This window comes from Oncorhynchus kisutch, linkage group LG24, assembly GCF_002021735.2.
Source record: "Oncorhynchus kisutch isolate 150728-3 linkage group LG24, Okis_V2, whole genome shotgun sequence".
NCBI classification, from domain to species: Eukaryota; Metazoa; Chordata; class Actinopteri; order Salmoniformes; family Salmonidae; genus Oncorhynchus; species Oncorhynchus kisutch.
This window is the reverse complement of record NC_034197.2, coordinates 33,150,771-33,165,770: the sequence shown is the minus strand read 5'-3', so window position 1 is coordinate 33,165,770 and position 15,000 is coordinate 33,150,771. Positions and strand designations below refer to the sequence as shown.

At 48.0% G+C, this 15,000-nt stretch overlaps 1 protein-coding gene across 1 annotated transcript in view; it reads right to left on the bottom strand.

Moving 5' to 3' along the window:
- Window positions 1–15,000, bottom strand: part of LOC109880355 (voltage-dependent calcium channel subunit alpha-2/delta-3) — a 310,106-nt gene that overhangs the window by 21,637 nt on the left and 273,469 nt on the right. The window contains 4 exon segments of the mRNA XM_074933786.1: window positions 5–57; window positions 229–304; window positions 7,070–7,140; window positions 14,362–14,424. Coding sequence (XP_074789887.1) covers window positions 5–57; window positions 229–304; window positions 7,070–7,140; window positions 14,362–14,424 — 263 coding nt within the window.

Below are 15,000 nucleotides of genomic sequence, written 5' to 3'. Positions count from 1 at the left end.
TTACATGACAAGTTCTGTAAAGAGCCACTTCACTGCGGCAAAGATGGCAAAGTAGGGCTGGAGAGAGAAGAGAGGAACATAACAGTTACCATTTACAACTGAGAAATAATGTCACTAACTTCGTACTGTACATTAACAGCATTTCTGGAGATTGGACATGAACAGATTGGAGATTGGAGAGGGTGTGAGCTTGCTGGAAGGATACATTTATAAACATGGGGTACTCACGTCCAATAGTGCACGGGAACCGTCACTACTTTCTGCAAAGATCCTACAGATCGCCTGGTAGTCATACAGAGTAACCCTGGAGAGGGGTAAAGAGAGGTGGGGCGGTCAACACCGCTCCATCATTACATTAGTACAGATTTTGAGGAAATCTTCTAGTCCAAATGTAGCAAAGTAACAGGCCTAAAAATGTTGCCATTTATTTAGAGATAAAGGTAGAAATAAATGAGGGATAAATAAATTAGGGATAATTATTTTATTTAACTAGGTAAATAAAATAGGTCAAAAACTAGGTAAGTCAATAAGAACAAATTCTTATTTTCAATGATGGCCTAGGAACAGTGGGTTAACTACCTTGTTCAGAGGCAGGACAACAGATTTGTACCTTTTCAGCTCAGGGATTTGATCTTGCAACTTTTTGGTTGGTAGTCGAACGCTCTAACCACTAGGCTACGCTGCCGCCCCAAAGATGGATTGTGTATGTGTGCCATTCAGAGGGTGAATAGGCAAGACACAATATTGAAGTGCCTTTGAATGGGGTACAGTAGTAGGTGCCAGGTGCAACAATTTGTGTCAAGAATTGCAACGCTACTGGGTTTTTCAAGTTTAACAGTTTCCCGTGTGTATCAAGAATGGTCCACCACCCAAAGGACATCCAGCCAACTTGACACAACTGTGTGAAGTATTGGAGTCAACATGGGCCAGCATCCCTGTGGAACGCTTTCAAAACATTGTAGAGTCAACATGGGCCAGCATCCCTGTGGAACGCTTTCAACACCGTGTAAAGTTCATGCCTCGACAAATTGAGACTGTTCTGATGGCAAAAGGGGATGCAACTCAATATTAGGAAGGTGTTCTTAATGTTTTGTAGAGGGCAGTGGATGTTCCATTCGTTCTCTTCCTATAGTTACACGCCTGAGGGGTCTCCCCGACATTACATAGGTGAGAGAGAGGGGGGACTCTCATTCCTTCTCTCCTCCAACTGTTTCTTTTCCTTGTGATTAATATTTCCTTCTCCCCCTTCCTGAGGGGTTCCCTGGAGTAGGTAGAGTATGGGGGATAGAGGAGATGTGGGGGGACGAGGGAGACATGGGGATGTGGGGGGACATGGGAGACATGGGGATGTGGGGGGACGTGGGGGGACATGGGAGACATGGGGATGTGGGGGGACGTGGGGGGACATGGGGATGTGGGCGGATGTGGGGAGATATGGGAGACATGGGGATGTGGGGGGACGTGGGGGGACATGGGAGACATGGGGATGTGGGGGGACGTGGGGGGACATGGGGATGTGGGGGGACGTGGGAGACATGGGGATGTGGGGGGACGTAGGGAGACATGGGGATGTGGGGGGACGTGGGGGGACATGGGAGACATGGGGATGTGGGGGGACGTGGGGGGACATGGGGATGTGGGCGGATGTGGGGAGATATGGGAGACATGGGGATGTGGGGGACGTGGGGGGACATGGGAGACATGGGGATGTGGGGGGACGTGGGGGGACATGGGGATGTGGGGGGACGTGGGAGACATGGGGATGTGGGGGGACGTAGGGAGACATGGGGATGTGGGGGGACATGGGGGGACATGGGAGACATGGGGATGTGGGGGGACGTAGGGAGATATGGGGATGTGGGGGGACGTAGGGAGACATGGGGATGTGGGGGGACGTAGTGAGACATGGGGATGTGGGGGGACGTAGGGAGATATGGGGATGTGGGGGGACATGGGAGACATGGGAGACATGGGGATGTGGGGGGACGTAGGGAGATATGGGGATGTGGGGGGACATGGGGGGACATGGGAGACATGGGGATGTGGGGGGACATGGGGGCCTTGGCTCACCCTAAGGGGCTGAGATGTGGTTCTGTCTGAGCCGGGTCATTACAGGGTTACACACACACACACACAAACACGTGCAAGCAAGCACAAACACACACGTGCACTTACACAGTTTGCCACAGTTTGACCTCGCTCTGCCGCCTCTGTCTACAGCCCTAGGACATGTTCCCTCCACAGTCCCAGTACCCCTGTGTATGTGTGTGTATGTGTGTGTGTATGTGTATGTGTGTGTGTGTGTATGTGTATGTGTGTGTGTGTGTGTGTGTCATGCTCAGCCCACTCTGTCTACAGCCCAGGGCCTTATTCCGCCCCTGAGCCCCAATACCAGCGACAGGATCCAATTAACGCTAATCTCACTGAGTTAATGGTGTTAGCAGGACCGCTAAGTTAGCCTAGCACCATTACACACAATGGCTCTCTCTCTCTCTCTGTGTGTGTGTGTGTGTGTGTGTGTGTGTGTGTGTGTGTGTGTGTGTGTGTGTGTGTGTGTGTGTGTGTGTGTGTGTGTGTGTGTGTGTGTGTGCGTTTGTGCATGTTGGCTCCACTCTAAATCAATCTAAAGCCTGTCAGATGACAATAGCGGACTGCTTAAGTCTGATCATGCCGGTTTGATTATTGTGAGATCTATCTGTCCAATTCCTCATTATTTAAGGTTCCGTATGTTCCGTATGACACACAAGTCATTTATCAGACATCCTCCTCCATATTAAATATAATTTATCATTCTTCAAAGACACTAATCACTTGTATGCTTCTTAACATATTTCCCATGGCTTTGTGAGTTGCGTTGTGGCTTTGATTCCCACACGGGCCACATACTGAAGTACTTTATGTCAAATTACCATATTATTATGATTATTGTATTGTCTGAGTCTGAGTGGAAACTCTGTCAAGTTTATGAGATGCTGTTACTACTTGTGTGGAAATGACGAGCATCTTACCATCTTACCATTGTTTGACATTGTTTGATTGAGACTGTTGAAACTACAGCCAGCATTCCTTAGCAGCCGAATACACTCAGACTTCACTGTCACACAGTCAGTAGCACATATCTTCTCAATTATGTGTTGGTTGCAACAATAAATTATGGGTAACACGTTTTCCCAAGTGCCGGTGTGTGCAAGGATGTGTGTGTGTGTGTGTACGTGTGTGTGTGTGTGTGTGTATGTTTGTGTGTGTGTGTGTGTGTGTGTGTGTGTGTGTGTGTGTGTGTGTGTGTGTGTGTGTGTGTGTGTGTGTGTGTGTGTGTGTGTGTGTGTGTGTGTGTGTGCATGAATGTGTGCGTGTGTGTGTAATCTTTGGAATGACATCCTCCCGTGTCACATTTCCAAATTAATCATGGAAAACCCAGTCTCCACCCAGTGCTCCCGGCATGTTCCGGCTAGGCCAGGACCCGTAGGAGTAGTAAAATGAAAATAAGATGTTTCATTGTCACATATACCGGATAGGTGCAGTGAAATGTGTTGTTTTACAGGGTCAGCCATAGTAGTACAGAGCCTCTGGAGGAAATTGGGGTTAACTGTCTAGCTCAAGGGCACATCGTCAGATTTTTCAACTTGTCGGCTCAGGTGTTCAAAACAGCAATTGTTACTGGTACAACGAACGCTCTTTAACCTTTAGGCAAAAGCCCTACAGTAACTTCAGGAAGTATTCACACCTATTGACTTTTTCAAAACGTTGTTGTGTTACAGCCTGAACTGAACATGGATTTAGATGACTATTTGTTTCAATGTATTAATAATGAAAAGCTGAAATGTCTTGAGTCAGTTATTCAACCCTTTGTTATGGCCTATATAAGTTCAGGAGTAAACATTTGCTGAACAAGTCACATAATAAGTGGTATGGACTCACTCTGTGTGAAATAATAGTGTTTAACATGATTTTTGAATGACCATCCCATCTCTGTAACCCACACATACAATTCACCCTCAGTCGAGCAGTGAATTTCAAGCACAGATTCAATGACAGAGACCAGGGAGGTTTTCCAACGCCTTGCAAAGAATGCACTGTGTACAGAGCTTTCAGAAAGTATTCACACCCCTTGACTTTTTATATATTTTTGTTGTGTGTAGATGTTGTGTTCCAGCCTGAATTCAATGTAGATGTTGTGTTCCAGCCTGAATTCAATGTAGATGTTGTGTTCCAGCCTGAATTTAAAATGGATTAGATGTAGATGTTGTGTTCCAGCCTGAATTTAAAATAGATTCAATGTAGATGTTGTGTTCCAGCCTGAATTCAATGTAGATGTTGTGTTCCAGCCTGAATTTAAAATAGATTCAATGTAGATGTTGTGTTCCAGCCTGAATTTAAAATGGATTAGATGTAGATGTTGTGTTCCAGCCTGAATTTAAAATAGATTCAATGTAGATGTTGTGTTCCAGCCTGAATTCAATGTAGATGTTGTGTTCCAGCCTGAATTTAAAATAGATTCAATGTAGATGTTGTGTTCCAGCCTGAATTCAATGTAGATGTTGTGTTCCAGCCTGAATTTAAAATAGATTCAATGTAGATGTTGTGTTCCAGCCTGAATTCAATGTAGATGTTGTGTTCCAGCCTGAATTTAAAATAGATTCAATGTAGATGTTGTGTTCCAGCCTGAATTTAAAATGGATTAGATGTAGATGTTGTGTTCCAGCCTGAATTTAAAATGGATTAGATGTAGACGTTGTGTTCCAGCCTGAATTTAAAATGGATTCAATGTAGATGTTGTGTTCCAGCCTGAATTTAAAATGGATTCAATGTAGATGTTGTGTTCCAGCCTGAATTCAATGTAGATGTTGTGTTCCAGCCTGAATTCAAAATGGATTAAATGTAGATGTTGTGTCACTGTCCTACACAATACCCCATAATGTCCATGTAACGGTTATCTTGTGGTGAAGGAGAGTCGGACCAAAATGCAGCGTTGTGATGATTCATGATATTTTAATGAAGGAAAAAACTATACATGAAGAAACTACAAAATAATGAAATGTGAAAACCGAAACAGCCCTATCTGGTGCAAACACAGAGACAGGAACAATCCCCCACAAAACACTCAAAGAATATGGCTGCCTAAATATGGTTCCCAATCAGAGACAACGATAAACACCTGCCTCTGATTGAGAACCACTCCAGACAGCCATAGACTATGCCAGATACCTCCACTAAGCCACACACCCAATAACTAACAAAACCCCAAGACAAAACACACCACAATAAACCCATGTCACACCCCGGCCTGACCAAATAAATAAAGACAAACACCATATACTTCGACCAGGGCGTGACAGTCCAAGTGGAATTATGTTTTTAGAAAAAGATTATAAAAATAATGAACAGCTGAAATGTATTGAGACAATAAGTATTCAAACTTGCTTAACAACTCACATAATAAGTTGCATGGATTTACTCTGTGTGCATAGTGTTTAACATGATTTTTTAATGACTACCTCACCACACATTCAATTATCTGTAAGGTCCCTCAGTTGAGCAGTGAATTTCAAGCACAGATTCAACAACAAAGACCAGGGAGGTTTTCCAATGCCTTGCAAAGCAGGGCACCTATTGGTAGATGGGGAAAAATGTAATAAAGCAGACATTGTCACAAATATTACCGAAGGTGACTCCCCTTCTTGTTCGGGTGGCGTTCGGCGGTCGTCGTCGCCGGTCTACTAGCTATCACCGATCCGTTGTTCTGTGTTCCTTTGGTTTTGTCTAATTGGTTTCACCTGTTTCTTGTTTGGTTGTTAGGGTGGGGTTATATAAATTTGTTCAGCCCGCTTCTGTTTCGTGCGGGCTTGTTTCGTCTGTTCTGTGTTTGAGTGTATTTAGTTTGTATTTGGGTTTCACGCTGTCCGTTATTATTTCTGATCATTTGTTTTCCTACTTTTGTTCATGTTATTTTTCCTGGACATTAAAGCGTGTTTTTCCCACATCTTTTTGCTCTCTGCGCCTGACTCCACACCTCTTCACTCATTTGCCGTAACAGAGCATGGTGAAGTTATTACACTTTGGATGGTGTATCAATACACACAGTCACTACAGGAGGAAGGAAACCGCTCAGGGATTTCACCAGGAGCCCAATGGCGATTAATAATGGCGCTGGAGGGGATGGCTGCCATTGTACAGGCTACTAACCAACTGTTTCTTTTTTTCGCATTGTTTGTAACTCATTTTGTACATTTCTTATGACCGAAAAGAGCTTCTGGACATCAGAACAGCGATAACTCCCCTTGAACTGGACAAAGATTTTTTTTCTTTAGTGAGTCCCACGCAAAGGATATAATGCTTTGTCAAGACTAGGCCCAAATCCTGTCATCAGCGTGAAGAAAAGACAGAGGAAAAGGTGGGAGGAGGTCAGGGTACCCTGTAAGAATTTGCAGACGAATAGCTAAACCACCACTATTATTGGCCAACGTGCAGTCATTGGAAAACATACTGGACGATCTACGATTTAAGACTGTCCTACCAACGGGACATTACAAACTGTAATATCTTCTGTTTAACGGCATTGATAATATACAGCTGGCTGGCTTCTCCGTGGCTTCTCCGTGGCTTCTCCGTGGCTTCTCCGTGGCTTCTCCGTGTAGCGGCAGGACAGAGCAGCTATGTCTGGTAAGACGAGGGGCGGGGGTTTGTGTCTATTTGTCAATAACTGTTGAGGTGTGAATACTTTCTGAAGGCCCTGTATGTGTCCGCAAAAGGGATGAATATGCGCATGTACACCTTTGTGTGTGTGTGTGTGTGTGTGTGTGTCATGGTCCTCATAATTCCTTCTTTTCAGGAAAAGATTTGTTCTAATCCCCTAACGGAGAAATCCACTGAGCCGAGGGGTCATAGGGTACTGCAGAATAGCTTGACATGATTGGCCGAGTTAAGAGCTGTCAGCACTCTGGGACACATGCTCTCATACTGCACTCCCTCTCTCTCTCTCTCTCTCACACACACACACACACACACACACACACACACACACACACACACACACACACACACACACACACACACACACATGCTTACTCACCTCTTAAAGGAACCCATGAGGAGCAGTTTATTCATCACTGCCCCCTCTGCTTCTCCAAAGAACATCCCTGTCTGAGAGAGAGAGAGAAAACATGATGGATCAATTAGCATATATTGTTGCTTGGTAGGTCTGTGTATTATGAATGCTCCTAATGTTATTGATTACAGTTTTTACAAACACTTTGGCACTCATTTCAGAACCTTGATGTAATTTTTCAAAACTCTAGACACAAAACTCACAACTGATGATCAAAATGCACATTTTTTAAACCTTCAAACACTTTTACCAATTGCTTCGATACAATACTCATAAAGCTAAGATCATTTGTTCATCGAACTAAAATCACCTGTTCAAAATGACACAACTTAACATCAAAATATTACCATTTCAAAATGCAATTCACACATTACATCTGAGATGACTGTCTATTCATTTCATTACAATGATCTAACTATCAATTGATACAACTGCTCAAAATGATAAGTAACTGTTGCATTACTCTTAATGCATAGTTTTATGGAAACCGACAAACAATATTCCAAGTTTAGATCATGAAAGTTTCAGGATAATGAGATTCATTGACACCAATTACCGTGGAACATGAATCAATTGGACTACATTATCTATGGCTGTAATATTTCATCATCATTCTTTATCAGACACTGTTTCTATGGTCCCATAGACTTTCCCAGACCATGTTTTTAGATTTGACATTACTGTACACTCACCGGCCACTTTATTAGGTACAGCTATCTAGTACTGGGTAGGACCCCTTTTTTTCTCCACAACAGCCTGAATTATTCACAGTGTTTTACGTTAAGAGATGCCCTTCTGCACACCACTGATTTAAACAGCTGTTATTTTAGCACTTGTGGCCTTTCTGTTAGCTTGAATGAGTCAGGACATTCTCCTCTGACCTCTCTCATTAACAAGGGTTTTTTGCCCACAGAACTGAAAGTGTTTTGTTTATCGCACCATTCTCTGTAAACTCTAGAGACTGTAGTGCGTAAAAATGCCAGGAGGGCAGCTGTTTCTGAGATGCTGGAACCACCATGTGAGGCACCAACAATCATACCACGGTCAAAGTTGCTTAGATTACACATCTTGCTCGTTCTGTTTGGCCGAACAACAACTAAAGCTCTCTACTCTATATACTCTATATATTGAGTTGCAGGCAGCCACATCATTCGCTGTTCAAAGGAGCAGGCTATTTGCGTTAACACACAGGTGTACCTAATATAGTGGCCGTTGAGTGTATGCATGCAGGCCTTTGTAATTGCTTTTCCAATACTGCCAACTTGTTACTGATGATTGATTTCACATTGTGGTACGAGTATATAGTGAAATGAGTGGTATCCACCTACAACAACACAGTGATAACGTGGAGCCGGCAGGTGATCCAGGTCACAACATAGTGATAACATGGAGCTGGCAGGTGATCCAGGTCACAACATAGTGATAACATGGAGCCGGCAGGTGATCCAGGTCACAACATAGTGATAACATGGAGCCGGCAGGTGATCCAGGTCACAACATAGTGATAACATGGAGCCGGCAGGTGATCCAGGTCACAACATAGTGATAACATGGAGCTGGCAGGTGATCCAGGTCACAACATAGTGATAACATGGAGCCGGCAGGTGATCCAGGTCACAACATAGTGATAACATGGAGCCGGCAGGTGATCCAGGTCACAACATAGTGATAACATGGAGCCGGCAGGTGATCCAGGTCACAACATAGTGATAACATGGAGCCGGCAGGTGATCCAGGTCACAACATAGTGATAACATGGAGCCGGCAGGTGATCCAGGTCACAACATAGTGATAACATGGAGCCGGCAGGTGATCCAGGTCACAACATAGTGATAACATGGAGCCGGCAGGTGATCCAGGTCACAACATAGTGATAACATGGAGCCGGCAGGTGATCCAGGTCATAATAGAGGCCAAGCAGTGGGAGGAGGAAGACGAGGAAGACGTGGTGGTCAACGGAATGGAAGGGGACAAGCACCCCTTCTGAGAGGTGGTCGGGGGCCTCGTTTGAGAGGTGTGGGGGAACGTGGTAGAGGGCAAGGCCACGGACCAAGCACCCCTTCTGAGAGGTGGTCGTGGGCCTCGTTTGAGAGGTGTGGGGGAACGTGGTAGAGGGCAAGGCCACGGACCAAGCACCCCTTCTGAGAGGTGGTCGTGGGCCTCGTTTGAGAGGTGTGGGGGAACGTGGTACAGGGCAAGGCCACGGACCAAGCACCCCTTCTGAGAGGTGGTCGTGGGCCTCGTTTGAGAGGTGTGGGGGAACGTGGTAGAGGGCAAGGCCACGGACCAAGCACCCCTTCTGAGAGGTGGTCGTGGGCCTCCTTTGAGAGGTGTGGGGGAACGTGGTAGAGGGCAAGGCCACGGACCAAGCACCTCTTCTGAGAGGTGGTCGTGGGCCTCGTTTGAGAGGTGTGGGGGAACGTGGTAGAGGACAAGGCCACGGACCAAGCACCTCTTCTGAGAGGTGGTCGTGGGCCTCGTTTGAGAGGTGTGGGGGAACGTGGTAGAGGACAAGGCCACGGACCAAGCACCTCTTCTGAGAGGTGGTCGTGGGCCTCGTTTGAGAGGTGTGGGGGAACGTGGTAGAGGGCAAGGCCACGGACCAAGCACCTCTTCTGAGAGGTGGTCGTGGGCCTCGTTTGAGAGGTGTGGGGGAACGTGGCAGAGGGCAAGGCCACGGACCAAGCACCTCTTCTGAGAGGTGGTCGTGGGCCTCGTTTGAGAGGTGTGGGGGAACGTGGCAGAGGGCAAGGCCACGGACCAAGCACCTCTTCTGAGAGGTGGTCGTGGGCCTCGTTTGAGAGGTGTGGGGGAACGGCCACGGACCAAGCACCTCTTCTGAGAGGTGGTCGTGGGCCTCGTTTGAGAGGTGTGGGGGAACGGCCACGGACCAAGCACCCCTTCTGAGAGGTGGTCGTGGGCCTCGTTTGAGAGGTGTGGGGGAATGGCCACGGACCAAGAACCCCTTCTGAGAGGTGGTCGTGGGCCTCGTTTGAGAGGTGTGGGGAACGTGGTAGAGGGCAAGGCCACGGACCAAGCACCTCTTCTGAGAGGTGGTCGTGGGCCTCGTTTGAGAGGTGTGGGGGAACGTGGCAGAGGGCAAGGCCACGGACCAAGCACCTCTTCTGAGAGGTTGTCGTGGGCCTCGTTTGAGAGGTGTGGGGGAACGTGGTAGAGGGCAAGGCCACGGACCAAGCACCTCTTCTGAGAGGTGGTCGTGGGCCTCGTTTGAGAGGTGTGGGGGAATGTGGTAGAGGACAAGGCCACGGACCAAGCACCTCTTCTGAGAGGTGGTCGTGGGCCTCGTTTGAGAGGTGTGGGGAAACGTGGCAGAGGGCAAGGCCACGGACCAAGCACCTCTTCTGAGAGGTGGTCGTGGGCCTCGTTTGAGAGGTGTGGGGGAACGGCCACGGACCAAGCACCTCTTCTGAGAGGTGGTCGTGGGCCTCGTTTGAGAGGTGTGGGGGAACTGCCACGGACCAAGCACCCCTTCTGAGAGGTGGTCGTGGGCCTCGTTTGAGAGGTGTGGGGGAATGGCCACGGACCAAGAACCCCTTCTGAGAGGTGGTCGTGGGCCTCGTTTGAGAGGTGTGGGGGAACGGCCACGGACCAAGCACCCCTTCTGAGAGGTGGTCGTGGGCCTCGTTTGAGAGGTGTGGGGAACGTGGTAGAGGGCAAGGCCACGGACCAAGCACCTCTTCTGAGAGGTGGTCGTGGGCCTCGTTTGAGAGGTGTGGGGGAACGTGGCAGAGGGCAAGGCCACGGACCAAGCACCTCTTCTGAGAGGTTGTCGTGGGCCTCGTTTGAGAGGTGTGGGGGAACGTGGCAGAGGGCAAGGCCACGGACCAAGCACCTCTTCTGAGAGGTTGTCGTGGGCCTCGTTTGAGAGGTGTGGGGGAACGTGGTAGAGGGCAAGGCCACGGACCAAGCACCTCTTCTGAGAGGTGGTCGTGGGCCTCGTTTGAGAGGTGTGGGGGAACGTGGCAGAGGGCAAGGCCACGGACCAAGCACCTCTTCTGAGAGGTTGTCGTGGGCCTCGTTTGAGAGGTGTGGGGGAACGTGGTAGAGGGCAAGGCCACGGACCAAGCACCTCTTCTGAGAGGTGGTCGTGGGCCTCGTTTGAGAGGTGTGGGGGAATGTGGTAGAGGACAAGGCCACGGACCAAGCACCTCTTCTGAGAGGTGGTCGTGGGCCTCGTTTGAGAGGTGTGGGGAAACGTGGCAGAGGGCAAGGCCACGGACCAAGCACCTCTTCTGAGAGGTGGTCGTGGGCCTCGTTTGAGAGGTGTGGGGGAACGGCCACGGACCAAGCACCTCTTCTGAGAGGTGGTCGTGGGCCTCGTTTGAGAGGTGTGGGGGAACTGCCACGGACCAAGCACCCCTTCTGAGAGGTGGTCGTGGGCCTCGTTTGAGAGGTGTGGGGGAATGGCCACGGACCAAGAACCCCTTCTGAGAGGTGGTCGTGGGCCTCGTTTGAGAGGTGTGGGGGAACGGCCACGGACCAAGCACCCCTTCTGAGAGGTGGTCGTGGGCCTCGTTTGAGAGGTGTGGGGAACGTGGTAGAGGGCAAGGCCATGGACCAAGCACCTCTTCTGAGAGGTGGTCGTGGGCCTCGTTTGAGAGGTGTGGGGGAACGTGGCAGAGGGCAAGGCCACGGACCAAGCACCTCTTCTGAGAGGTTGTCGTGGGCCTCGTTTGAGAGGTGTGGGGAACGTGATAGAGGGCAAGGCCACGGACCAAGCACCCCTTCTGTGAGAGGTGTTCGTGGGCCTCGTTTGAGAGGTGTGGGGGAACGTGGTAGAGGGCAAGGCCACGGACCAAGCACCTCTTCTGAGAGGTGGTCGTGGGCCTCGTTTGAGAGGTGTGGGGAACGTGATAGAGGACAAGGCCACGGACCAAGCACCTCTTCTGAGAGGTGGTCGTGGGCCTCGTTTGAGAGGTGTGGGGGAACGTGGTAGAGGGCAAGGCCACGGACCAAGCACCCCTTCTGTGAGAGGTGGTCATGGGCCTCGTTTGAGAGGTGTGGGGGAACGTGGTAGAGGACAAGGCCACGGACCAAGACAGTGGCAGCAGCAGCAAAGAGTGTTCAATGAAACCCAAGCAATAGTTGTAGACCATGTCGTAAATCATGTCATGACAATGACTGAGGCAGCTACAATGATTTAACCAAACCTCCGAAGATCAACCGTGTCTCAATCATCAGAACTTTCTGCAATGAGAACCGGTAAGTCTTCAGCATGCAGTAAACATTAGGCTACGCTCAATTGTCAAATGACTGTATACTGCATGCCAATGTGTACCACAGAGTAGGTGATGTGACTAAATGTGTTCTTACTGTAATTTTCACCTGCAGAATTGAGATGGCCAAATAGGAGAGGCAGAGGCAAAATTCTAACTGACCAACAAGAGCGAGCTGTGGTCAATTTGGTTCGGGCCAGAAATTATATTCGCCTCACAGAAATTCGGCAGCACATCTTGGACAACGACGACATATTCAACAATGTGGAAGCCATAAGTTTGTCGACTATTGCACGCATGCTGAAAAGGCACCAGGTGTCTCTAAAACAGCTATACCGTGTGCCTTTGGAAAGACATGCAGACAGAGTAAAGTAACTGAGGACTGAGTATGTTCAGGTATGTTCAGCTTCAAGATGCCTGTTGTGAAGAATTCACCAAAAATCTTTTTGGATGAGGCAGGCTTCAACCTGACCAAGACAAGGAGGAGAGGTTGGAATTTCATTGGCCAGCGGGCAACCATCCAAGTACCTGGACAACGTGAGTCCAACAACATGGGTGTGGCTATATTAGAAGATGGTGTGGTGAGACGCAGACCTCGTATTGGATCATATAATGCAGCTCTCCTTGTAACCTTCCTTGATGAGCTAAATCAGGTCTGTAGAGCTGATGGCGTGACCTATGTTATTGTGTGGGATAATGTCAGGTTCCATCATGCTCAAATGGTGCAAGCATGGTTTCAGGCCCATCCACAATTTACCACCCTGTGCTTACCCCCATACTCTCCTTTCCTTAACATTATTGAGACATTTTTCTCCACATGGAGGTGGAAGGTATATGATAGAAGCCCTCACGAACAAGCCACCCTTCTCCAGGCCATGGATAACGCATGCTATGACATCATGGCAGACCAGTGTCAGGCCTGGATTCGCCATGCCCAAAGATTCTTCCCAAGATGTTTGGCAAATGAAAACATCCATAGTGGTGTGGATGAGAACCCGTGGCCAAATCCACAAGACAGGGTTGATGGAAATATAGCCCAGTAATTAAGCCTTTGTTTTGCTTTTTACAGTAAGCCAGGTGAGGAACACTGCAGGGATGTTTTACAGTAAGCCAGGTGAGGAACACTGCAGTGATGTTTTACAGTAAGCCAGGTGAGGAACACAGCAGTGATGTTTTACAGTAAGCCAGGTGAGGAACACTGCAGTGATGTTTTACAGTAAGTCAGGTGAGGAACACTGCAGGGATGTTTTACAGTAAGTCAGGTGAGGAACACTGCAGGGATGTTTTACAGTAAACCAGGTGAGGAACATCTATGTTGTGATTTTATTTTATTTTGTCAATACATTTCAGGTTTTGTTCAGTGATTCCACTGTGTCTGTAGTATTCTCTCTACTAGTCATTTTACAGTGATGTATTTACATGTAGTACCATAATGAGACAATGTTTCACATATCTTGTACTACAATATTTAATGTTAGTATGAACAGCTACACAGTGAAACTTTCAGCATCTTGTGTGTGGGTGATCTAAATGAATCTTCCTATGGTATTTCATGATACATGTGTTATTTGAACCAATGATTCTGCAAGTGCAAGGTTTCTTAAAGATATGAATGCACAATGAAATGTTTGGAACATTGGACAGCCTGTGTTACAAGTGATGACTGTTTTGAGTTTTGTGTCTAGTTTTGAAAAATGACCAAAAGGTTCTGTAATTAGTGCCAAAGTGATTGTAAAAAACTGTAACATCATATGATGCGAAACGCAGCACACCGGCTGTATTTCTGTATTTCGAAAGTTATACAGTACATCTTGAAAACATGCTGACATGCAAAACATTTTGGGACTATGTCAACAATAGACTAATGAAACAAACACCAAAATATAATTTATATCACATACACATTGACATACAGACAACTGTACAGTGGGATAAGGGCCCACCTGATCTGTGATCCATCATCTCTCCAGATAGACACACAGACAGAGAGACAGTGCAGTGTGAGATTTAACATCTTACCAGAGAGTAGTCCTCTGCAACCAGGATGAAGCCATTGTTGTCTATCAGGTAACAGTTGATGTTCTGAAGAGGAGGCCGAGAGGAGAGAGGAGGAGGAGAGAGGAGAGATGAGGAGGAGAGAGGAGAGATGAGGAGGACAGAGAAGAGAGAGGAGGAGGAGAGAGGAGAGAGGAGGAGGAGTGAGGAGAGAGGAGAGATGAGGAGGACAGAGAAGAGAGAAGGGGATGTCATCATCAAGTAAATATAGCAGAAGGAGAGGAAGAGGAGATGGAGGAGAGAGGAGGAGGATGAGGAGCGAGGACGAGGAGAGAGGAGAGAGGAGGAGAGGAGGAGAGAGGAGGAGGAGAGAGGAGGAGGAGAGAGGAGAGAGGAGGAGGAGAGAGGAGGAGGAGCGAGGAGAGAGGAGGAGGAGAGAGGAGGAGGATGAGGAGCGAGGAGAGAGGAGAGAGGAGGAGGAGAGAGGAGAGATGAGGAGGACAGAGAAGAGAGAAGGGGATGTCATCATCAAGTAAATATAGCAGAAGGAGAGGAAGAGGAGATGGAGGAAGAGGAGGGAGGATGAGGAGCGAGGAGAGAGGAGAGAGGAGAGAGAGGAGAGAGAGGGAGAGAGGAGCCGAGGAGGAGGATGAGGAGCGAGGA